Source organism: Aquarana catesbeiana, linkage group LG01 (assembly GCF_042186555.1).
Source record: "Aquarana catesbeiana isolate 2022-GZ linkage group LG01, ASM4218655v1, whole genome shotgun sequence".
NCBI lineage: Eukaryota > Metazoa > Chordata > Amphibia > Anura > Ranidae > Aquarana > Aquarana catesbeiana.
The window spans coordinates 288809833-288835016 of NC_133324.1; the positions used below are offsets into that span (position 1 = coordinate 288809833).

Below are 25184 nucleotides of genomic sequence, written 5' to 3' on the forward strand. Positions count from 1 at the left end.
AGAAAGATCACTGCTAACCACAGACACTGCAATCCATGTTCATGTTAGCACAATGTGGTGCAATACAAGACATGCCTCACTAAGTGGCTTTGTTTATTGGGCTATATGGCTTGAGTCACCTTGTGGCCCTGAGTCAAGCCCACTACTCAGCAAAGTGCACTGGATAATCTTTTGCTAGATTGCCAGCGTACAAATCCCAAGATACCAGATCTCCTATTTACCTTTACTTTATGAAGTCTGCCAAGTATTGTTCAGATCACCTGAGCCTGCTGCAAAATTTCCCTTCCATCATGTAGTTTCTAATACCCGGACACATCACTCCTATTGTTTGTACACTGAGAAAGGAAATTACCTGTAAATTTGTACTGCACCAAGTGATTAAAAAAAGGATAGAATTCACCTTCTCACACAAAAAAAAAAAAAAAAAAAAAAATGGAAGAAAAAGAAAGGGAAGAAAAAGTGAAGTAACTCCAAACATCCTGGCCAACCTTTCAAACCACGCTGCACATATAAAACATGATACCCTGTGCTGCCGATGTAGTAGTCCGTACGCCGCAATACACAACCCCAAGTGATAATTCTTATAATGGCTAGCGCTCACTGGTCAGCACAGCCTTGTGACTGCGCTAATAAGAAACACATTTAAAGCTTTTTCTTCTGGTAAGGTGTCCCAAAAAGAAAAAAAAAAGGAGAAGCATTTCTCATTGGTCAGTGTGGTCTTGCTGAACAATGAGCACTTGCCACTGCGAGCATTATGATGAATTGCTCACTCTGGAGTAGTGTATGGAGTGTTGCATCGGGCGCATGGGTAGCAGGGTCCAGAGAGGTGGCCAGGATAACTGGAGTTGCCTTTTGATTAAAAAGTGAACTTACCATTTAATATCTCTGGTTAAAGTGAATGTAAACCCTAACAATGAACTTCGCTTATTAGAGACAAACTGAAATTTCGGGCGCAAATGGCGTTATCAGCATTTTCCTGATAACAGAAAAAGGTGCCGATAATGGTGCCAAAAATGCACACGTTTTTGCAGCACTTTTTCTGCCATTTAGCTGCTATTTTGCTATGCTTATGGTGTGTTTTCATAGGTCATGTGACACAAAAACCGCATCAAAAACGTAACATGGGTGCGGTATTGGTGCATTCTTCCTGCATTTTGAATGCATTTCAACGGGGAAGTGCGTTTTTTTTTAACCGACCAAAAATGCAGCAAGCAGGATAAGTACAACGAACCATTGTGAAGACATTCATATAATTTAAAGGGATGCATTTAATCAAGCCTTTCTAGAGCTAAAAAAGGTGCCAATAATGGCCGTACAATTACCGTAAAAAGTCGAAATATATATTTATTTATTTTCGGTACCAAAATTTCCATTCGGTGCACCCCTAGATCTTATTCCCTTTCCTAAAGTGTATCTAAACCTAAAACTTTTTTGGTCCCTAATGCCCTGTACACACGACCGGTTTTGCCGTTGGAATAAACTCCGAAGGTTTCCATTCAAGCGGTCTTGCCTACACACATTCAATCCAAAGTCCGACCGTCCAGAAAGCGGTGACGTACAACACGTACGACAGGACTAGAAAAAGGAAGTTCAATAGCCAGTAGCCAATAGCTTACGTCTCGTACTTGCTTCAGAGCATGCGTCGTTTTTGGTCCGTCGGAAAAGCATACAGACGAGCGGTTTTTCCGATAGGAATTGGTTCCGTCGGAAATATTTACAACATGTTCTATTTCTAGGTCTGTCAGACTTTTCGAAAAAAAAAAAAAAAAAAAGTCCGATGAGGCACACAAACGATTGGAATAGACGATGAAAAGCTTCTGTCTGACTTTTTCTGTCAGACATTCCGCTCGTGTGTACACGGGTTTAGGTTTGACTTGGGCAGGGAAGGGTTAGCAACCCTATGAGGCTTAAATTGTTGTCTGTATCTTGGTAGGGAGATTTACCCTCTTTTTGTCCTTGTCACCACTGTTATTGGGACAAAAAGTGAGGGAGAATCCAAAATTTTTAATTTTAACCAGAATAGGAATAAGGTTAAGATCTACCAATGAGGACACTTTTGTAGAGACAACTAAAAGAGTTTTTTCCTACTGTGGAGAAATGTCCTGCTGTGCTTACTGGACAGGAAGTCAAGGGGAATCTCCCTAAAACTTAAAAAGTATTTGACAGGGAATTTTCTGTTATTCTGACTAACACAATGGAGGCATACAAATTGGAAACAACTGCTCCACAAAAGGATGTGGGGGGGGAATACAGGAAAAAAAAAAAAGTACCAAGTTGATAGATCGATTCTTGTAAGATTCTCTTACAATGAGTGATGGTCACTGTCTTCTCCTGGGGGGGACGGTCAGCCAGTATAGAGGTGCAGGCTGAAATCTGCAGAGCTTGTTTGCAAGAGTCTGGCATTACACCCCTGGTCCATTGACTGGGCCATTCTAACACATGAATATGCTTTGATCTAAACCATTCCATTGTAGCTCTGGCTGTATGTTTAGGGTCATTGTCCTGCTGGAAGGTGAACCTCCGCCCCAGTCTCAAGTCTTTTGCAGACTCTAATGCCCCGTACACACGGTCGGACTTTGTTCGGACATTCCGACAACAAAATCCTAGGATTTTTTCCGACGGATGTTGGCTCAAACTTATCTTGCATACACACGGTCACACAAAGTTGTCGGAAAATCCGATCGTTCTAAACGCGGTGACGTAAAACACGTACGTTGGGACTATAAACGGGGCAGTGGCCAATAGCTTTCATCTCTTTATTTATTCTGAGCATGCGTGGCACTTTGTCCGTCGGATTTGTGTACAAACGACACACAAAATCTGTTGTTGGAAAATTTTATATCCTGCTCTCAAACTTTGTGTGTCGGAAAGTCCGATGGAAAATGTGTGATGGAGCCTACACACGGTCGGAATTTCCAACAACAAGGTCCTATCACACATTTTCCGTCGGAAAATCCGACCGTGTGTACGGGGCATAACAGGTTTTCTTCTAAGATTGCCCTGTATTTGGCTCCATCCATCTTCCCATCAACTTTGAACAACTTCCCTGTCCCTGGTGAAGAAAAGCATCCAGACAACATGATGCTGCCACCACCATGTTTCACGGTGAGAATGGTGTGTTCAGGGTGATGTGCAGTGTTCGTTTTCCACCACACATAGCATTTTGCTTTTAGGCCAAAGAGTAAAATTTTAGCCTCATCTGACCAGAGCACCTTCTTCCACATGTTTGCTGTGTCCCCACATGGCTTCTCGTAAACTGCAAATGGGACTTCTTATGGCTTTCTTTCAACAATGGCTTTCTTCTTGCCACTCCTCCATAAAGACCAGATTTGTGGAGTACATGACTAATAATTGTACTGTGGACAGATTCTCCCACCTGAGCTGTGGATCTCTGCAGCTCCTCCAGAATTACCATGGGCCTCTTGGCTGCTTCTCCGATTAATACTCTCCTTGCCCGGCCTGTCAGTTTAAGTGGACGGTCATGTCTTGGTAAGTTTGCAGTTGTGCCATACTCTTTCCATTTTCAGATGATGGATTGAACAGTGCCCCGTGAGATGTTCAAAGCTTGAGATATTTTTTTATAACCTAACCCATGCTTTAAACTTCTCCACAACTTTATCCTTGACCAGTCTGATGTGTTCCTTGGCCTTCATGATGCTGTTTGTTCACTAAGGTTCTCTAACAAACCTCTGAGGGCTTCACAGAACAGCTGTATTTATACTGAGATTAAAATTACACACAGGCAGACTCTACATACTAATTAGGCGACTTCTGAAGGCAATTGGTTCCACTAGATTTCAGTTAGGGGTATCAGAGTAAAGGGGGCTGAATACAAATGCATGCCACGCTTTTCAGATATTTGCAAAAAATTTGGAAAACCATTTATCATTTTCCTTTCTATCACATAAAATCCCAATAAAATACATTTACGTTTTTGGTTGTAACATGCCAAAATTTCAAGGGGTGTGAATACTTTTTCAATGCACTGTATGTCTGCTAAGGCCTCATGCACATGAGACGCTGGTGCAAACTCTGCTGAACACGTTTTTTAAAAGCTGAAACCGGCGTTTAGAAACGCCCGTTTTGCTGTGTTTGCATGCCGCGTTTTACCGCATTTGCGTCTAGAAGTGTCTGCAGAGCATAGAATGACATTTTGCGACCCAAATTTGGGGCCCTGTATCTCAGGGCCACTTGGTGCTAGGAACCCCAAATTCGATGTGCTAACACAGTGGAACTATCACTACAACATATTCAAATTTGGGGTTCCAAGCACCAAGTGGCCCTGAGATATGGGGCCCCAAAGTCGGGTAGCAAAATGTCAAGCACTTCTGCAGCAGAGAATGACATTTTCTGACCTGACTTTGGGGCCCCATATATGGATATATATTGGATATGTTGTAGTGCTAGGTCCACTGTGTTTGCACACCAAATTTGGAGTTCCTAGCACCAAGTGGCCCCGAGATATGGGGCCCCAAAGTCGTGTTGTAAAAACACTTATAAAACGCAAACGCGGCTAAACGCGGTACCGGCGTTTAGCGTCTGAAACGTGGAAAACTTTTGCGTCTGAACCCGTTTTTTTGCTTCTGGAAAAACGAGGTTAAACGCAACTGCCTAAAAACGCCAAAAAACGAGACTGTGTACATGGACACATAGGGTAACATTGAATGGGTTCAGGGGCAGTTGAAAAAAAGTGTCCAACTGCCTCTGAACGTACGTTTAACAGCGTCTCGTGTGCATGAGGCCTTAGGCACAAGTTCCTCAGTTCCAGTAAACATCAGGTATGGGGCAAGCACAATGGCGTGATAGTAATATCTGGAAGTACCACCTGAAGATGCCCCTTACCTTCTTGGCAAAAGGTGGTTGCAAAAAGGTGTGACCCATTCATGGCTCACTGGGTCAGAGAAAGATTTGCAGATAGGTGATAAGGCAACAAAGAAAAATGCTCAGCTCACTTACCAGCCAGCCTGCAAAAAAAACGAATTGTCACGTTTTACAGTTCACGTTAAAACCTGGGGTTTAGTTTGCACACATTTGCAAATATATGCGTAAGCTGCAGGGCCACTTCACGGCACCCCAGTTTACTGCAGTCCTAACTCTGGAGGCTCCCAAAATGTTTAGAGTTAGAACACTGGGGTACCATGATGTGGCCTCTGCAACTTACGCATATATTTGCAAATGTGTGCAAACTAAACCCCCGGTTTGAACGTGAACTGTGAGAATAGTTTGGTCTATTGCAGTCTGGTTGGTATACGAGCTGGGAATTTTTCTTTCTTGTTTTTTTGACATGTGTTGCCCTTCCATGTGGCCCATCCTTTAAAGGCCAGGTATAGGTTAGGATCGGTTGCCATTTGTTTGTACTGTAGGTGATACAGCAACCCAGAATACATCTGTGGAATTAAACACAAAGCGTTTTGCCCACTCTGTGTTGCTGTGGAATGCAAGAAACATTCCAGCAGCCATAACAGGCCCACACTAGACACAAGGAAACTAGAAATGGAGGCTGAACACCGGGAAACTGAATGTGCCTGGGGACAAAATATAAGGCAAGATGCAAGAGAAGAGCCATGGTGTCACCCCTGTATACAGACCGGTAATAGTTTTACTTCTGTCTGTGCCTCTGCTGCGGAGATTCACCCCTCTATTTGTATTGGTGACTACTATCACCGAGACAGAAGGCCAAATTAGAGAGGTCACCAGCACATCAAAGATGGGGATTCCCCCCCTTTTCATGAGATTTCCTCTCATTTCCTGCTGCGCCACCAGGAAAGAAATGAAGAAAAATCTGCTTAGGGGCATTCTAACCCTTCCCTGCTCTAGTGAACACTATAATAAAAAAAAAAAAAAATAAATAAAAAAAAAAAAATAAAAAGGGGGTTTTGGCTTTACATGCACTTTAAGCACGGGTAGCTGTCCCACCCAGCTATTATGAAAAGGGAAGGAATTGCACTTGCATAAATGCAGATGTTACAATGCGATCTCTCTTAACTAGCAGTTAATAAGAATTGTGTTTCATCAGAGTTCGCTCTAAGGCCCTCTCACATGGATGGTCAAAGGGCAGCAGAAGCAGCGGTTATGCTGCATTGACTGCCCAGCTAAATTCTACCATTACAGCCGGACAGTGCTGTACACATGCTGCGAACGCAGCAATTTTAAAGCGGAGCCCCACCCAAAAGGGAAAGTTCCTCTCCAAGGACCTCTTCTCTAAACGGCACTTTTTTTTTTCTTTTTTTGAAGGAGGAGAGCGAATACCTTGTTTTGACAGGTACACCCTCCCACTTCTGCTCGGATCGCCTAGAGTTTTATCCTTTAGTCCTGCTTAAAGTGATTGTAAATGATCACCTTGTAAAACAACCTATTCAGTTTAAAAATAGAAATGCAAAACATTTTAACTAGATATAAAAAATAAAAGTAAAATAAAAATAAATAAATACCTTCCCCCCCTTTTTTTTTTTAGAAGTAATCATATTCCCTCTGCTCCAAGCTGCATAAGAGCTGGGGGGGGGGGGGGGGGGGGGAGAAACATCAGCACACTCAGCTTCCCAGTGAATGGTGGCGTGTCAGGACAAGTCTGATCATTGGAGGAGAGTACACCAAGTTCCCAGCATAGATAGAGAACTAACCATGGTGTGTTCTCCTGCTTAGTGTGGTCAGATTTTTAATAGAAAAGCAGAGGGACTGGCAGGAACACCAGGGATACAAAGAGAACAGGGTACTTTCTCATACAAGTACATGGGACAGCAGCCAAATATCAGGAATATGACGTTATGGGGTAACAAACGCTTTAAAGCGGAGCTCCACCCAAAAGGGGAAGTTCCGCTTTAAGGCTTCCACCCCCACTCCTCTTTGTGAAATGGAGCTTGTGGGGGGGGGTACCCGATTCTGACAGGTACCCGCTCCCATTTTCAATCCAACCACCTCCTTCACCCCTCCCTCCCTGCAGTCTTCTGGGACATATCAGAAGACTGCAGGACCATTCAGAGTGCGCATGCACAGAGGGCACCCGGCCATGAAGCTGCAAGCTGTCACAGCCAGGTGCCCACAATTGAGATGTCGACGTCGGGGAGAGAAGACAGGGAGAAGGGAGGGCTCGGGTGTGTACATTGCTGGATCTTGGGACAGGTATGTGTGCTTTTATTAAAAGTCAACAGCTTTTTGTAGCTGCTGACTTTTAATAAACACAAAATTACTGGAGCTCTTTTTTAAAGGGGTTTTTTTTAAAATAACAAACATGTTATACTTACCTTCACTGTGCAGCTCGTTCTGCACAGAGTGGCCCCGAACCTGGTCTTCTGGGGTCCCTCGGCGGCTGTTTCAGCTCCTCCCCGCAAGCATTAACCACCTTAATGCGAGCTCCCTCGCATGGTGGTTAGTGCTTGCGGGCGCGCTCCCGTGATACAGCCGGCGGCTATAGCCGCTCACTGTATCACTCGGCCCCGCCCCCCAGCGCGCCGCGTCATTGGATGTGATTGACAGCAGCGCGAGCCAATGGCTGCGCTGCTTCCAATCCATCCACTGTAGCCAATCAGCGGCCAGGGTGAGCGGAGGAATAGCTGTCGGGAACGAGAAGCTGACTTTCGAGGCGTCAGGTAAGTAAAACGGGGGGGCTGGGGGCGGCGGTATTGTCAGAAGTTTTTTCACCTTAATGCATAGAATGCATTAAGGTGAAAAAATTTTTACCTTTACAACCCCTTTAACCACTTTCAGACCGACTCACGCAGATATACGTCGGCACTTTGAAGAGGAATATCGTTGTTATGGCAGCAGCTAGCTATCATAACCCCGGTATCCTCTTCTTCAGTGAGCAGTCCGGTTTCAGATAAAAGCTCACTGCTCTCTGCTGCTTCCCAGAGCCGTCAGTAGCGGCGGAGGCGATCGGGTCCCCTCCCTGGCTTGATATGGAGCCGAGTGAGGGGAAGATGGCCCCCACCCATCTTCATATCATTGCAGGGCGGAAGCGACATCAAAACATCACTTCCGCCCATAGCTCTTAAAAAAAAAAAAAAAAAAAAAAAGAGAGACCTTTTCTAATTTTTTTTTTTAAATGACATTTAATTTTTATTTTATTTTTTTATTGCATTTTAGTGTAAATATGAGATCTGAAGTCTTTTTGACCCCAGATCTCATATTTAAGAGGTCCTGTCATGCTTTTTTTCTACTACAAGGGATGTGTACATTCGCCGAGCTCGCATGCAGAAGCGTACGCATACGTGAGTAGCGCCTGCATATGAAAACAGTGTTCAAACCACACATGTGAGGTATCACCGCGATCGGTAGAGCGAGAGCAATAATTCTAGCCCTAGACCTCCTCTAACTCAAAACATGCAACCTGTAGAATTTTTTAAAACGTCACCTATGGAGATGTTTAAGGGTAAAAGTTTGTTGCCATTCCACAAGCGGGCGCAGTTTTGAAGCGTGACATGTTGCATATCAATTTACTCGGTGTAACATTATCTTTCACAATATAAAAATCGGGCTAACTTTACTGTTGTCTTATTTTTTTTATTCAAAAAAGTGCACTTGTAAGACCGCTGCGCAAATACGGTGTGACAAAGTATTGCAACGACCGCCATTTTATTCTCTAGGGTGTTCTATAAAGATATATAATGTTCGGGGGTTCTAAGTAATTTTCTAGCAAAAAAAAAAACAAACGTTTAACTTGTAAACACCAGATCTCAGAAAGAGGCTCGGTACTTAAGTGGTTAACTCAACTTTCAGAGTGGACTTACGGCATCGCCTGTCAAACGCTCCCTGTAAGGTCACTAGGATCTCACCGCAACTGCGAGCCAAACAATCAATCAACTTACAGTCGCAGTGCGATATTTTAAAGCGGAAATTAGGAAAGACTGCGAGCAAGCAGGCTCTTTGTTGAAGGAGACAAGCAATGTCTTTTCTGGAAAAAAAAAGGAAACCTACCTGCCCGCTCGCAGTCTGCTGTGAAATGTACACCGAGCTGTGCAAGTGCAGCTCAGTTTACATTCTGGCACAGTGTTCTGGGATGACTACATTCCTGTGCATGTGTGGGAATGACATCATCCTGTGCTGGCCAATGGAGAGGTCTTCAGCCTGGCACCTGGACAAGCTGGGTTGAAGATGCCAGTAAGGTACGTTGGACCGTGGATGGAAAGGTAAGTATTGTAGAGTTTGGCTCCCCCTTAATACAACCTTAAGATTAAAAAAAGGGGAATGCGGTTTCCCATCTGAAAGAGCCCAAAAGCTGACCACACACCCTATACAAACCGATTGTACAATCATACTTTAGGCTGGATTCACACCTATGCATTTTTAGTGCTTTTTGCATTTTGCAGATTTGCACTAGAGTCCATTTAACATTGTTTCCTATGGAACACGATCTGTAGTGCAAATCTACAAAATGCAAAAAGCACAAAAAATGCATAGGTGTGAATCCAGCCTTAGTGTGTATGACCGTCACCCTTATGCCGCGTACACACGGTCGGACTTTTCGTCTACAAAAGTCCAACGGACGCCGACGGACTAAAGCTGGCTGGTAATCCGATCGTGTGTGGGCTTCTCCGGACTTTCAGCAGACTTTTTCAGCCTCAAATCCGACGGACTTTAGATTTGAAACATGCTTCAAATCTTTACGTCGTAACTACGACGGACCCCGAAATCCGCTCGTCTGTGTGCTAGTCCGACGGACAAAAACCCATGCTAGGGCAGCTATTGGCTACTGGCTATGAACTTCCTTATTTTAGTCCGGTGTACGAATCCGTCGGACTTTTGTGTGGTCGTGTGTAGGCAAGTCCGTTCGTTAGAAAGTCTGCTGCAAGTCCGCGGAAAGTCCGCCGGAAGTCCGCCGGAAGTCTGTCGGACAGGCTGTCGGACTTTTGTAGACGAAAAGTCCGACCGTGTGTACGCGGCATTATAGTTACTCTATGGTGTGATAGAACTGAACGATTGATGTCATCAATCCAGCAAATCAACAAAAAAGGCATGGCAGAGCAATGGCAATTTTCACACCCTTACAAGTAGATAGAGCATAAAGCTAAGTATACACATTGAGTTTTCATTTTGTACAACCAGCGGACTGAACGAGAAAGAACTCACATATTCCCACAAGTGATGGGGAAATCAGGAATCTCCCCTGCTGCGCTATTGTCTTCTGACAGCGGGAGCTCCCCACCCGTCACAAGACACTGATCAGCCAATGGTGGCAGCGGCTGATCCAATACTGCTTTTCCAGAAGGACCGTTTGATCGTTCTGTTGAACGGAGAGAGCGACACACGGACCAAAATTTGTTATGTGTATATCCAGTTTAAGTAATTCACAAGGGTCATTTTTTTTTCTGCCACAACCGACAGACTATTTGTCACTCTTCGATCGTCTGTACTGTTTTTGTCTCGTTCAGTCAATGTCCTATTCGGCTGCTTTGTTGACTCGGACATTGATTGTTCAGTTTTAGCCCCAGGTCCAAATCACATGATGAGTCGCACTCCATTATCGGCAATGGAACCGTTCAAATTGGTGTGATGTAGAACTGCACAATTAATTGTAAAAAAAAAATAATAATCGCAATCTCGATTTAACCCCCTCACGATCTTAAAGCGGACCTTCAGACATTTTCTCAACTTCCCATCCATTAAATCTTCTGCCCTTGTTGTTTTAACTTTGGATAGTAAAACATTTTTTTTTTCTGCCAGTAAATACCTTATACAGCCCACTTCCTGTTGGTCTGGAAAAAAAAGCCTAGGCATATGACATCATACACAGCTCTCACTCTCATGAGAGTTTGCCAGGAAAGGAGGAGGGAGGAGTCATAAGAGGGCCAATGAGAGCTGTAGAGCTGGAGGTTTGAATCCAGGAAGTGAACAGGCAGCAGCTTCAGCTGCCCACAGTTAAAATGGATGCAGCCAGACCTAGGGGAGGGAGACTCTGCAGCATCTAGTACAGATCCTCAGTATATATAAAATAATATGCAAAGTGGTTGGAGGGAAGCTTCAGAATGGCAAAGATGTTTTTTATTACAAATTATGTGAGCAGACTGCAGTTCCTCTTTAATCTGGTATTTCCACTATTCATGTAAACAGTGCTGAGCAGTTCTCTGCTCACAGCTGTCAAAAAAAAAAAAAAAAAAGCCACAAAGTTTATCACAACATTGCTCAGCACTGAACTAAAAAAGAAACAGTGTATCATTCTGTTCTTTTAGATCAAAGGGATGAATGTCTGTAAATGAGGGCAGTTTAACCACTTAAAGACTAAGCCTTTATCTGACACTTGTTGCTTAAAAGATAAAATCATTTTTTATTTTTTTTTGCTAGAAAATTACTTAGAACCCCCAAACATTAATATATATATATATATATATATATATATATATATATATATATATATATATATATATATATATACACTTAGCAGAGATCCTAGAGAATAAAATGGTGGTCGTATTTTATGTCACACTGTATTTACACAGCGGTCTTTCAAACGCAATTTTTTGTGAAAACATACACTTCAATGAATTTAAAAAAAAAACTAAACAGTAAGTTAGCTCAATTTTTTTGTATAATGTGAAAGATCATGTTACGCCGCGAGAATCTTAATCTTTATTCTAAGCAAAAAAATAGTGATTCTCATTTTATCCAGAATCGTGCAGCTCTAGGGCGATGTCAACTTTGCGGTGTCGCACTGATTTCTTTTAAAAAAGAAATTCCTGCACCTTTTTTTGCGATTTCAGGTGTGACTTGCATAGACATCTGTGCAAGAAGTCGCACTGATGTCAGCCAAATCGCTCCTGAAGTCACACTGACAAGCCGTTTTGAAATCAGGCGATTTCAAGTTTGTGTAATTTAGAAGTTGCACGATTTCAAAGCTGCATTCAGTGTGAAGGGAGGCTGATTGCACTGTGTATGGGCACCATTATAGAACTGTGTATCATACAACGATCACTCGAACGCTGGCCACACACTTCAATTATATTATCTGATTAATATGATCATTCAAAACGACTGAATAGCCATAACTTCCCTTTCCAATCAAATTAAAATGGATTGCATTAGATTAAACTGAGTCGATGGTCAGCCAAAGCACATTTTTTTGCACCGATTGTCATCACTGGGATACTGTGCTTATGAAAACGATTGTATTTCGGTTGATCAGATTATCAGATCACATGGTGGAAACAGAGATGTGATTGATAACTGCGGATTGTTCATTACGCTCGTATCTTGCCAACTATCGATTGAAATGCACTTCCCTGTGTGTGGCGTATTGACAGAACAGGTCATCCACAACAGATCAATCGGAAAAGTTATTGATTGTAGCGTGTATGGCCACTATTATGGTTATTAGGGATGAGTGTTTGGCCAAAAGCCAGACAGCAGGAGGAGCTGTGACAGCACACTACAGAGAGATCGGAAATAAGACACACATCATACAAGATCTGTAACCCCCATACACACACACACACACAAGCCGATCTCTCCTATCATCACTCACTGTACAATGACTGGACTACAAGCTGCTGCCAATCACAACTCCTGAGAACAAAGGAATGCCCAGCCCGGATCATACAATAGTAGTGGGCACAGGATATGAGCCGACATCCATTCATACAACTTGTGTCCGATCGCATCCTCCAGGTACACCGGACTGCACACAACCCTCATACACACACGACTAAGGGAAAGTCAGCGATCTGTACATGGGTGTAGTATTGGGAGCTCCCACACCCCCCGATACCTACCTGCACCTCCGATCTCCCCGGGCCGCTCCGGCTTCATACACACACAATCGATGACATCTTCGGGTGACATCACCCTATGGAGAGCCGGGAGGATCAATCCTTTACCTGCACCAGACACCTCCCTGTGCGGCCGACCATCAGACCTCCGCCACGCCCATTCGGACAACTCTTCAGGAACCCCGCCCACCTTGGGCGTCACCGCTGTGTGAGCTGATCTCATCTGCAAGTACAACTATAGACACAACCTTTTTTCTTCATTTTGGATAGAGTAAGGGAAGGTTAGAAGTTATAACCCAGGTCAGATTTTTTTCGCCATCTGTGTCCCATTTCAGAGATTTCCCTTCACTTCCTGTCCTATAGCCAAACAGGAAGTGAGAGGAAATCCCCACAAATTATGGAATTCCTTAGGGACCCCCAGGTCACCAGAACTAGTGTCCCCATTGCAGTGGCGGTGCATCCATTAAGGGCGCACGGGCGCGCCCCCCCCCCCCCCCCGTCACACCCCCCCCTCTAGATTCATGCATTGTATGAATCTATCCATGGGCGCTGTAGCCACCCCCTATTCAGGCATCCAGCCCCTTTTCGGTCAACGGGCCCCTGATTTACAGCGGCGGGGAGGGGGGTGTTTTATTGAAGCACCTGATTAGAGCCGTAGGCTCTAATAGGCTTCAAAAAAGGTGAGCTCAAAGCATTGCACTCGGAGTCCACCCAGGTGTGTTGAATGAATGAATGAATGAATATTTGCTTTTCTAACGCTGAACCGCCTCTCAGCCAATCAGGAGGCGTGGATCTAATACCCGTCACCTGATTGGCTGAAGGCAACGGAACAAAAGAAAAGATGCACGGGAGGACAGAGAACCATGGAGGACGCAGGAGCCATGGCCTGACCTGCTGCATGTCCCACAGCTCACCGCCATCACCCGCCACCAGGATAGGGTAAGTGTGTGTCAGTCAGACGGTGATCGGGGGGGGGGGTCACAGAGACTGCATTTGATGGGCACAGAGGCTGTATGATGGGCACCGGCTGCATTTGATGGGCACAGAGGTTGCATTTGATGGGCACAGTGGCTGCAATTGATGTTTTTTCTCAGTATTTTTTAGAATTTTCAGTTTGTTCGCACTCCCCCCCCAAAAAAATTTTGAGCACCAGCTGCCACTGCCCCATTGGAAGATTTCCCCTCTATTACTTTTCTGGGGACAACCCCAAATTTGGGATTTTCTTTTACTTTCACTTTTAATAACAATGGTAAACAGGACAAATAGAGAGGGTGAATCTCTTTAACGGGGGCACAGACAGCACTAAAAACTGTCAGGTGTTCTGTTCTAATCCCTCTCCACTCTCTCCAAAACTAAGAAAAAAGTTTTGCCTTTAGTTATACTTTAAGGATGACACTTTTTTTGTTTTGGATAGAATGGAAAGGGATTAGAACACCTGCAAAGTTTATATTGCTGTCTGTGTCACTGTTAGGCAGATTCACCCTATTTGTGCAGTTTACGCTCATCAAGTGACCCTACATTCACTATATCTGGTCTCCCACACAGGGGCAGACTGACAACTCATGGGGCCCCCGGGCAATAGGAGATTATGGGGCCCCCGGGCAATAGGAGATTATGGGGCCCCCGGGCAATAGGAGATCATGGGGCCCCCGGGCAATCGGAGATTATGGGGTCACATAGTATACACACACACACAGTATACACAGACAGGTTTCTATTGGCTGTCCCTGGTCCATACTGTCCCTGATTTTACTGAGGCTGACAACACTGATGGGGCTCCCTAGTGGCCCAGGGCCCGCGGGCAGTGCCCGAGTGGCTCAATGGTCAGTCCGCCCCTGCTCCCACAGTACACAGAACACAGAAATGCAATTATTTTAGTAAATATAAACTGCTAAATACCTTTTCTCATCAGCAGTATATAGCAGCCTTGTGACTTCTATAAAAACCCCTTTCACACTGGGGCATGGGGCGCTTTACCGGCGCTGTGCGGGCGGGAGTGGGACGCTTTTAACCACTTCCCACCCGGCCTATAGCAGAATGAAGGCCGGCCGGTGGTTCAGTTATCCTGACTGGGCGTCATATGACGTCCTACAGGATAAGAGCCACCACGTGCCCATGGGGGTGCGCATCGCGGCGATTGGTGGTGCGGTGTGTCAGTCTGACACACCGCTACACCGTTCTTGGTAAAAGCTCCTGAGGCTCTTTACCATGTGATCAGCCATGTCCAATCACGGCTGATCACGATGTAAACAGGAAGAGCCATTGATCAGCTTTTCCTCACTCGCGTCTGACAGACGCGAGTAGAGGAGAGCCAATCAGCGGCTCTCCTGACGGGGGGGTCTGCGCTGATTGTTTATCAGTGCAGCCCCCCTTAGATGCCCACACTTGACCACCAGGGAAGCCGCCAGGACCACCAGGGAAGCACCTAACATGTGGATGGCCAGGTACATCCCCATGGCCATCCACATGTGAAAATTGATGCCCAACATATACCAATCAGTGCCCACAAATGGGCATTGGGCACCTCTGTGGCACAATAAAAATGATTCCCAGCAATGCCACCCATCAGTGTCCATCAGTGCCCACCTATCAGTGCCCATCTGTGCCACCTATCAGTGCTGCCTATGAGTGCCCATCATCAGTGCCACCTATCAGTGCCACCTATCAGTGCCCATCATCAGTGCCACCTCATCGGTGCCCATCAGTGCCGCCTTATCAGTGCCCATCAGTGCAGCCATATCAGTGCCCGTCATTGAAGAAGAAAACTTACTTATTTACAAAAAAATTTAACAGAAACAAAGAAAAACTTTTTTTTTTCAAAATTTTCAGTCTTGTTTTATTGGTTGCGCAAAAAATAAAAATCGCAGAGGTGATCAAATACCACCAAAAGAAAACTCTATTTGTGGAAACAAAATGATAAAAAAATGTGTTTGGGTACAGTGTAGCATGATCGCGTAATTGTCATTCAATTTGCGACAGCGCCGAAAGCTGAAAATTTTCTTGGGCAGGAAGGTGTCTAAGTGCCTGGTATTGAAGTGGTTAATCCAGTGGTGGCTGGGGCTCAAAATTTTTGGGGGGACGTAAACAAACTAAAAAATTCTGAAAAATACATCAAATGCAGCCACTGTGCCATCAAATGCCACCACTGTGCCCATCAAATGCAGCCACTGTGCCCGTCAAATGCAGCCACTTGTGCCCCATCAAATGCAGCCACTTGTGCTCCATCAAATGCAGCCACTTGTGCTCCATCAAATGCAGCCACTTGTGCCCCATCAAATGCAGCCACTTGTGCCCCATCAAATGCAGCCACTTGTGCCCCATCAAATGCAGCCACTTGTGCCCCATCATATGCAGCCACTTGTGCCCCATCAAATGCAGCCACTTGTGCCCATAAAATGCTGCCACTGTGCCCGCCCGCTTGCTGACTGCCCGGTGGGGGATCAGGATGCAGGTGACGGCGGCGAGCTGTGGGATGTGGGATGAGCAGCGGGTCAGGTGGCGGATCCTGTGTCCTCAATTTGTCTCTTGTTCCTTCTGCTAGGCATCCAATTGGAGCGCCTGTACCTTCAGCCAATCAGGTGACGGGTAACAGACCTGCGCCACCTGATTGCCTATGGCTCTAATCAGGTGCTTCAAAAAAACACCTCCGCCGCTGTAATTCAGGCACCCGGCGCCCGAAAAGGGGCCGGATGCCCGAATAGGGGATGGCTACAGCACCCATGGATAAATTGATGCTATGCATGAATCTATCCATTCTACACAGAGGGGGCAGCGCCCGGGCTCCCCTAATGGACGCTCCGCCACTGTTTTAACCCCAAGGAAGGGGTTAACAAGGGTTTAAAAGCACTGCTGCCAAAGCGCTTTGGCAGCGCTGCCCATTGATTTCCATTGGCAGGAGTGGTGTATTTGCTGCTTGCAGGACTTTTTTTTTCGAGGCTTGAGAGACGCTTTTCAGTTGCTATTTTTAGAGCTAAAACGCTGAAAAGCACCTTCAGTGTGAAAGTGGTCTCAGTGTCTGGTTAACCACAGCTGCTACAGAAGATTTACCCCCCTTCATGACCAGGCCATTTTTTTGCGATACGGCACTGCATTACTTTAACTAAAACTTGCGTGGTCGTGCAACGCTGTACCCAAATAAAATGTATGACATTTTTTTCCCACAAATAGAGCTTTGTTTTGCTGGTACTTGATCACCACTGCCTTTTTATTTTTTTCTCTAGAAACACAAAAAGGCCGACAATATTGAAAAAAATATATTTTTTACTTTCTGCTATAAAAAATATCCCAAAACAAATTGAAAGAAAAATATTTTTTTCATAAATTTAGGCCAATATGTAGTCTACTACATATTTTTGGTAAAAAAAAAAAAATCACAATAAGCATATATTGATTGGTTTGTGCAAAAGTTATCGCATCTCCAAACTTTGTTATATTTTTATACTAGTAATGGCGGCGAATAGCAACTTATAGCGGGACTGCGATACTACGACATTCTGACACTTTTGGTGGACCAGTGACATTATTACAGCGATCGGTGCTAAAAAAAAATATGCACTGTCACTGTACTAATGGCACTGGCTGGGAAAGGGTTAAAGTGATTGTAAAGTCTCTTTTTTCTTTTTGTTTTGTTTTCTAAATAACAAAGATGTTATCACCTCCTCTGTGCAGTTGGTTTTGCACAGAGCAGCCTGGACCCTCCTCTTCTGGGGTCCCTCTTCGCTGCTCCTGGCCCCTCCCTACTGTCGAGTGCCTATGGTTGCCACCTCATCCCTTTAAACCAAACACATATTAAGTACACAGGTTCTGTGGCTGATTAAGGTGGTAATTAAACTCACTTGGTGCCTTATCTGTTATAAATTAGCCTCAGAACCTGTGTTATTCATATGTGTTTGGGTTTAAAGGGATGAGGTGGCAACCCTAAGAGTGCCCCCACAACAAGCAGCTTGCTATGGGGGCACCCGAGCTCAGCTGCAGCTCCATGTGTCCACTCAGACATGGAGCTGTGGTTCAGCCCCACCCCCGCCCCCTCTCTTTACTGATTGGCTAACTGACTTTGATTGACAGCCACGGGAGCCAATGGCAGCCAATGGCAGCACTGCTGTTTCTCAGCCAATCAGGAGGGAGAATCCAAGACGGCTAAGTGACTCGTGGACATTGCTGGACAGAGAGATGAGCTCAGGTAAGTATTAGGGGGTTCTGGGGAGACTGCTATGCACAGAAGGCTTTTTATTAGGGTTGCACCGATACCACTTTTTTAAGACCGAGTACAAGCACTGATCCTTTCTTTCAGATACTCGCCGATACCAATACTTTTTTTAATGTCATGTGACAGTGGCACTAATATGCAGCATTGGTAGGTGGCACTGATGGGTACTGGTGAGGAGTGGACTGTGTCAGTAGTTTTTATTTTATTTTTTACAATTTATAATTTTTCTGTTATTTTTTTTTTTGGGGGGGGGGGAGGGGTGGACAGTGTTTTTGTTAATTACATTTTTTATTGTTTTTACAATTTTACTTTTAAATACCGTATCTATTTATTACAATGTTTCCTTTTTTTTATTAACCCTGTTGGCGGGGGGGGGGGGCTTTGGTGACATCTCCCCTTTGAGACATGGAAAGGAACTGAGGACACAGATTCCCCAGTCCCTCTCTCTGCAGTCTCAGCTGCACTGAGGATGATTGGACAGGAGACAGAGGCTCCTGTCCATTCATAAACTGAAGTATCGTAAACACAGTTTACATTGTTTCAGTTATGAATGGGCAGAGTCAGTGACCACTATTCATTCAAAAAGGGAAGGAGCCGGTAAATAACATATATACCAGCTTCTTCCTCTGCTCTCCATGCTGAAAGATCTGGGACGGGGGGGGGGGTTCGGAGGAGCAGCACAGAGGGGGACCGGAGGACAACACGGAGGAGAACATGGAGGAGCACATGGAGGACACAGAGGGGGACCGGAGGAGGACACGGGACAGTGGGGGGTGATCGGTGCATCGGTGGGGGGAGTTACAATCACCGATCTCCTTATGCGGCTTTCAATAAAGCAGCTGAAAGCCGCGCGAGTGAGAGGAGGAGAAGCGGCTGTCAGCTGTAACTCCCTCCACCGCTGCACCGAGGACTTCAGTGGCAACCTGTGAAGCTCTGGTGAATTCCATGCCCAAGAGGGTTAAGGCAGTGCTGGAAAATAATGGTGGCCACATAAAATATTGACACTTTGGGCCCAATTTGGACAATAATGGCTGTATGTTGAGTTATTTTGAGGGGACAGCAAATTTACACTGTTATACAAGCTGTACACTCACTACTTTACATTGTAGCAAAGTGTCATTTCCTCAGTGTTGTCACATGAAAAGATATAATAAAATATTTACAAAAATGTGAGGGGTGTACTCACTTTTGTGAGATACTGTATGTAGGAGGATTTGTTTAATCCCTGTGTATCACCTGAGGACAGTCACTTCACTGGGTATATGTAAGGGCTTACACAACCACTTTCACCACTTGCCGACCCCCCATAGCTGAAAAAGGGCTGCAAATGACGGAGCAATCAGTTGTAAACAAGCCAGCACATGCCCGGTTCATCTCTCCCCTCTCCGCACCGATCGGTACAGTGTGAGAGGAGAGGGGGAGAGATCGGTTGCAGCAGCGCTGTGGGCTGGATCTGTAGTGCCCACAGCGCTGCTCTGTGACAACTCCTGACTCATCCATCCATGCTCAGCGATGCCATCCATACTTATCCATCCATATTCACAGCCACCCATACTCAGCCATGCCATCCATACGCATCCATCTATGCTGAGCCATCCCATCCATACTCATCCATGCCATCAATAATCAGCCATGCCATCCATGATCAGCCACCCATCCATGCTCAGCCATTCTTCCATGCTCAGCCATCCATCCATACTCAGCCATGCTATCCATACTCAGCCATGCCATCCATCCATGCTCATCCATCCATCCATACTTATCCATCCCATCCATACTCAGCCATGCATGCTCAGCCATGCCATCCATGCTCATCCATGCCATTCATACTCAGCCATGCCATCCATTCTCATCCATCCATCCTCTGCCATGCCATCCATACTCATCCATCCATCCATACTCAGCCATGCCATCCATACTCATCCATCCATCCATGCTTAGTGCCCATCAGTGCAAGTACAGTGCCTCACAAAAGTGTAATAGGTATTCAAATTAGATTTAAAATGTATGCCCCTAGAACACCTGACGGTGCTTCCTGCATGTGTGGGGTGTAATTTTGGCTATGTACATTATTAATATTATTATTATACAGGATTTATATAGCGCCGACAGTTTACGCAGTGCTTTACATCATTAGGGCAGACAGTACAATTACAATATAATTCAATACTGGAGGAATAATATAGCCCTGCTTGTTAGAGCTTACAATCTAGGAGGGAGGGTCAAGTTATACAAAAGGGATTTGTGGGGGATGAGCTAATGGAGAAAATAGTGCAGTTGTTAGATGGAGGCAGGATAGGCGTCTCTGAAGAGGAAAGTTTTCAGGAATCGCCTAAAAGTGGATACGTTCGGAGACAGTCTGACAGATTGGGGTAGGGAATTCCAGAGGATGGGTGAGGCTCGGGAGAAGTCCTGGAGGCGGATGTGGGAGGGGGTGATGAGGGAGCTAGAGAGCAGGAGGTCTTGGGAGGAACGAAGAGGGCGATTAGGTTGGTATTTTGAGACTAGGCTAGTGATGTAGCTGGGGGCAGAGTTGTGGATGGCTTTGTAACTTATTGTTAGTATTTTGAATGTAATTCGTTGGGCGAGTGGCAGCCAATGGAGGGATTGGCAGAAAGGGGTAGCAGACACTGAGCGGTTTGTAAGGTGGATGAGTCTGGCAGCAGCATTCATGATTGACTGAAGGGGGGATAGTCTATGTAAAGGTAAGCCAATGAGGAGGGAGTTGCAGTAGTCAAGGCGAGAGATAACCAGGGAGTGAATCAGGAGCTTTGTGATTTCATTGGTTAGAAAAGGACGTAGTTTAGAGATTTTGCAGAGGTTGAGGCAGCAAGCTTTGGAAAGTGATTGGATGTGGGGCCTAAAGGAGAGCTCAGAGCCCAGGATAACACCTAGCACCCTGACATGTGGGGACGGTTGGATGGTTTTGCCATTGCTCTTCACAGAGAAGTCAGGGGAAGAGGCACGTGGGGGAGGAAATATAAGCTCGGTTTTGGACAAGTTGAGTTTGAGGAAGCTGTGTGACATCCATACAGATATGTCGGTTAGTAAGTTAGTGATGCATGAGGAGACTGATGGAGTGAGTTAAGGGGTGGAGAGCTAGATTAGTGTGTCGTCAGCGTAGAAATGATATTGAAAGCCGTGAGAGGCTATCAGCTGACCCAGGGAAGAGGTGTAGATTGAAAATAAAAGAGGTCCAAGAACAGAACCTTGGGGGACTCCAACGGAGAAGGGAAGAGGAGTGGAGGAAGTAGAATTGTAAGTGACACTGAAGGTGCGTTGGGATAGGTAGGATGAGAGCCACTGAAGAGCACAGTCACAGAGACTGAGGGAGTAAAGTTTTTTGAGGAGGAGGGGGTGGTGAACCATGTCAAAGGCAGCTGAAAGGTCCAGAAGTAGGAGTACAGAATAGTGTCCGTTGGTTTTTGCAGTTAGTAGGTCATTTGTGAGTTTTAAAAGAGCAATTTCTGTGGAGTGTTGATGGCGAAATCCAGATTGAAGGAGATCAAGAAGGTTATTCTTAATGAGGTGGTCACTCGGTTGTAAACCAGGCATTCAAGGAGTTTAGAGGAAAAGGGGAGCAAGGAGATAGTTAAGATTGGTAGGGTCCAAGGACTGCTTTTTAAGTATGGGGGTGACCAGTGCATGTTTTAGAGCATTGGGGAAGATGCCAAAGGTGAGGGAGAGGTTGAAGATGTAGGTTAGAGAGTATAGGATAGAGTGAGAGGAAATAGGGTCCAGGGGACAGGTGGTTAGGTGGGCGATAGAAAGGAGTTTAGCAACTTCGTCTGTAGTAGCAGATTTGAATAAGGGGAGTGTCAGTTGTACCTGCTGACATGGGGTCTTAACTGGGGGAGATACCTGTAGAGTGGAGATTTCATCACGCATTGTATCAATCTTGTTTTTGAAGTGATTAGAAATCTCCTGGGCAGTGAGTGAGTCAGTGGGTGGAGGTGGTGGATGACGAAGTAGAGAGTGAAGGTAGAGAAGAGGTTACGCGGACTTGATGAGAAGGTGTTAATAAGAGTTGTAAAGAGTTGAAAATGTACATGCTATATGTTAGAAATATTGTATAAATGGAAAACTTTGTGAAAAAAAAAAAAAAAAAAAATGCGTATTCATTTTCTTTACGGATGTTCAAAAGACTCATTAACCACTTCAATACAGTGCACTTACACCCTCTTCCTGCCCAGACCAATTTTCAGGTTTCAGCGCTCTCACACTTTGAATGACAGTTACTCGGTCATGCAACACTGTACCCATATGAAATTTAAGTCCTTTTTTTCACACAAATAGAGCTTTCTTTTGGTGGTATTTAATCACTAGTGGGTTTTTTATTTTTGTGCTATAAATAAAAAAGACTGTACATTTTGTGAAAAAATGCCTTTTTCTTTGTTTCTGTCATAAAATTTTGCAAACTAGTAATTTTCTTCATAAATTTTGGCCAAAATTTATACTGCTACATATCTTTGGTAAAAATAACCCAAATTAGTGTAAATTATTTGGTCTTTGTGAAAGTTATAGAGTCTACAAACTATGGTGCCAATCACTGAAAATTGATCACATCTGATCACACCTGATGTACTGACGGTCTATCTTATTTTTTGGGACACTAACAAGTCAGGAAAGTACAAATACTACCTAAATGACCCCTTTTTAGAAAGTAAACATTCCAAGGTATTAAGTAAGTAGCATGGTGAATTTTTTTAAGTTGTAATTTTTTCCCACAATTCTTTGCAAAATGAAGATTTTTTTTAATTTTTTTTACAAAATTGTCATATTAACAGGTTATTTCTCTCTCAGAGCATATGCATACAACAAATTACACCCCAAAATACATTCTGCTACTCTTCCCGAGTATGGTGATACCACATGTGTGAGACTTTTACACAGCCTGGCCACATACAAAGGCCCAACATTGAAGTAGCATCTTCATGCGTTCTACGAGCATAAATGACACATCTCATTTCTCAACCACCATTTACACTTTTGAAGGCCCTGGAGCACCAGGACAATGGAATTGCCCCCAAAATGACCCCATTTTGGAAAGCAAACACCCCAACGTATAATCTATGAGGCATAATGAGTCTTTTAAACGGTTCATTTTTTTCCAGAAGTTTTTGGAAAATGTGGAAAAAAATGAAAACTCATTATTTTTTTTTACACAAAGTCGTCCATTTATCAGATATTTCCAACACATAGCATGTACATAGCAAAGATGACACCCCAAAATACATTCTGCTACTCCTCCTGAGTATGGCGATACCACATGTGTGAGACTTTTACACAGCCTGGCCACATACAAAGGCCCAACATTGAAGTAGCATCTTCATGCGTTCTACGAGCATAAATGACACATCTCATTTCTCAACCACCATTTACACTTTTGAAGGCCCTGGAGCACCAGGACAATGGAATTGCCCCCAAAATGACCCCATTTTGGAAAGCAAACACCCCAACCTATAATCTATGAGGCACAATGAGTCTTTTGAACAGTTCATTTTTTTCCAGAAGTTTTTGGAAAATGTGGGAAAAAAATGAAACCGCATTTTTTTTTACACAAAGTTGTTAATTTATCAGATATTTCCAACACATAGCATGTACATAGCAAAGATGACACCCCAAAATACATTCTGCTACTCCTCCTGAGTATGGCGATACCACATGTGTAAAACTTTTACACAGCCTGGCCACATACAGAGGCCCAACATCCAAGTAGCACCATCAGGCGTTCTAGGAGCATAAATGACATATATAATTTCCTGGCAACCTATCATTTTTGAAAACCCTTCATATTTCTAACACATAGCATGCACATACCAAGAATTACAAGCCAAAATAAATTCTATTGCAGAAAGGGTAAAAAAAAAAGCATTGCCTGTGCTTTTACTAGTATCCACAGAGGAGAGCACTGGTCCAGGCAGCAGGCAGGGATGTGCTTAGGGACAGCAATTTAAAAAATAGTAATTATCCAGGCAGCAGGCAGGAATATTGTCTATAGTCAGCACAAGGATATTGTCAGCACAGCACAGTCCATAGAAATTGTCCGGGCAGAGACAGCCAGCACAGCCATTAAATTGGTCCTGGTACACTGTTACCTGCAGACACTCATTATTGTACTGCTCTCCAGCCCTTCATAAACATACTGCCTCTTGCTACAGCTAATTATTTGCATAGTCCAGGTAGCAGTGGTCCATTCATGCGACAGGCAGAGGCATGGTGGCAGTAAGTCAGCAGCAGGCTGAGGGCCGCAATCAGGTAAGACCTGTGTACGGGGCACAGGGGTAGAGGCTTCGACCCACCCAAATCTCTATGAAGCCTCCGGACTCCAGACCCTAATCCGGAAATTCCGAAACCCAGAGAAAACAAAAAAAATTGTTTTCTCTATCCAGAAAAACAATTCTGGAGCCCCTCACATATGTGAGACCCCTGTGTACTACAGTAGCAGGGCAACAGATCAGTCCAAGCGGTAGGCAAAAGCATAGTCCATAAAACAGGCCAGGGTCAGTTCACGTGGAAGCAGTCCAAGCGGTAGGCAGAAGCATAGTCACAAAACAGGCCAGGGTCAGTTCACGTGGAAGCAGTCCAAACGTTAGGCAGAGGCATAGTCAAAAAACAGGCCAGGGTCAGTTCACGTGGAAGACAGTGGCATGGTTATTTGGGGAAGAATGGAAAATGGTCAGCACAGATGATGAAAATGGGGAAATGGTTAAAATTATGGGCTAATATTTTAGGGATGTATGATAAAGGTGGAAGCATTCACCAATGCAAAGGCCAGGTTAGGAGGGACACTGGGGACAATGGTAGCTGATATATTTTCGAAACCCTCTTTTGGTGCACACGTGACATTTTTTTTTTGCCGTCTTCGGCCTGCTTCAGATGGTGGAATGCTGAAGGGGAAGTGGCGCTCATGAAGTCGGCAAACAGCCTCAGAGCGAAGGTCTTCTGGGGGGGGGTCTTTGGTGATAGATGAGGGACGTGACAACTTCTTCTATGAATTTTAGGAAGGGGGCGGGGCTTTCAATGGATTTGGTGTAGACTACGTAGGAATTGTAAATGGCCAAATGGATGAGATAAATTGCTACCTTCTTATACCAGAATCGGGACCTCCTTATTGACAAATATAGGTCTGAATCATTTGATCATTAAAATCCACCCCCCCATGTAGAGATTATAATCTTGGACACATGTTGGCTTTTCAATGGGACCTCATCTTCTTTGTACCTCAATTGTAGTATCGTCATGGATGGTGGACATCATATGAACGTCCCTCTTATCCT

At 44.6% G+C, this 25184-nt stretch overlaps 1 protein-coding gene across 1 annotated transcript in view; it reads right to left on the reverse strand.

Annotated features, from left to right (window-relative positions):
- The window catches only part of LIMK2 (LIM domain kinase 2), a 75953-nt gene extending 63058 nt beyond the window's left edge, over positions 1-12895 (reverse strand). The window contains exon 1 of the mRNA XM_073629277.1: positions 12702-12895. Within this exon, the coding sequence (XP_073485378.1) occupies positions 12702-12771 (70 nt within the window). The 5' untranslated portion in view covers positions 12772-12895. The remainder of the gene's footprint in view (positions 1-12701) is intronic.
- Between the last annotated feature and the right edge of the window lie 12289 nt (positions 12896-25184).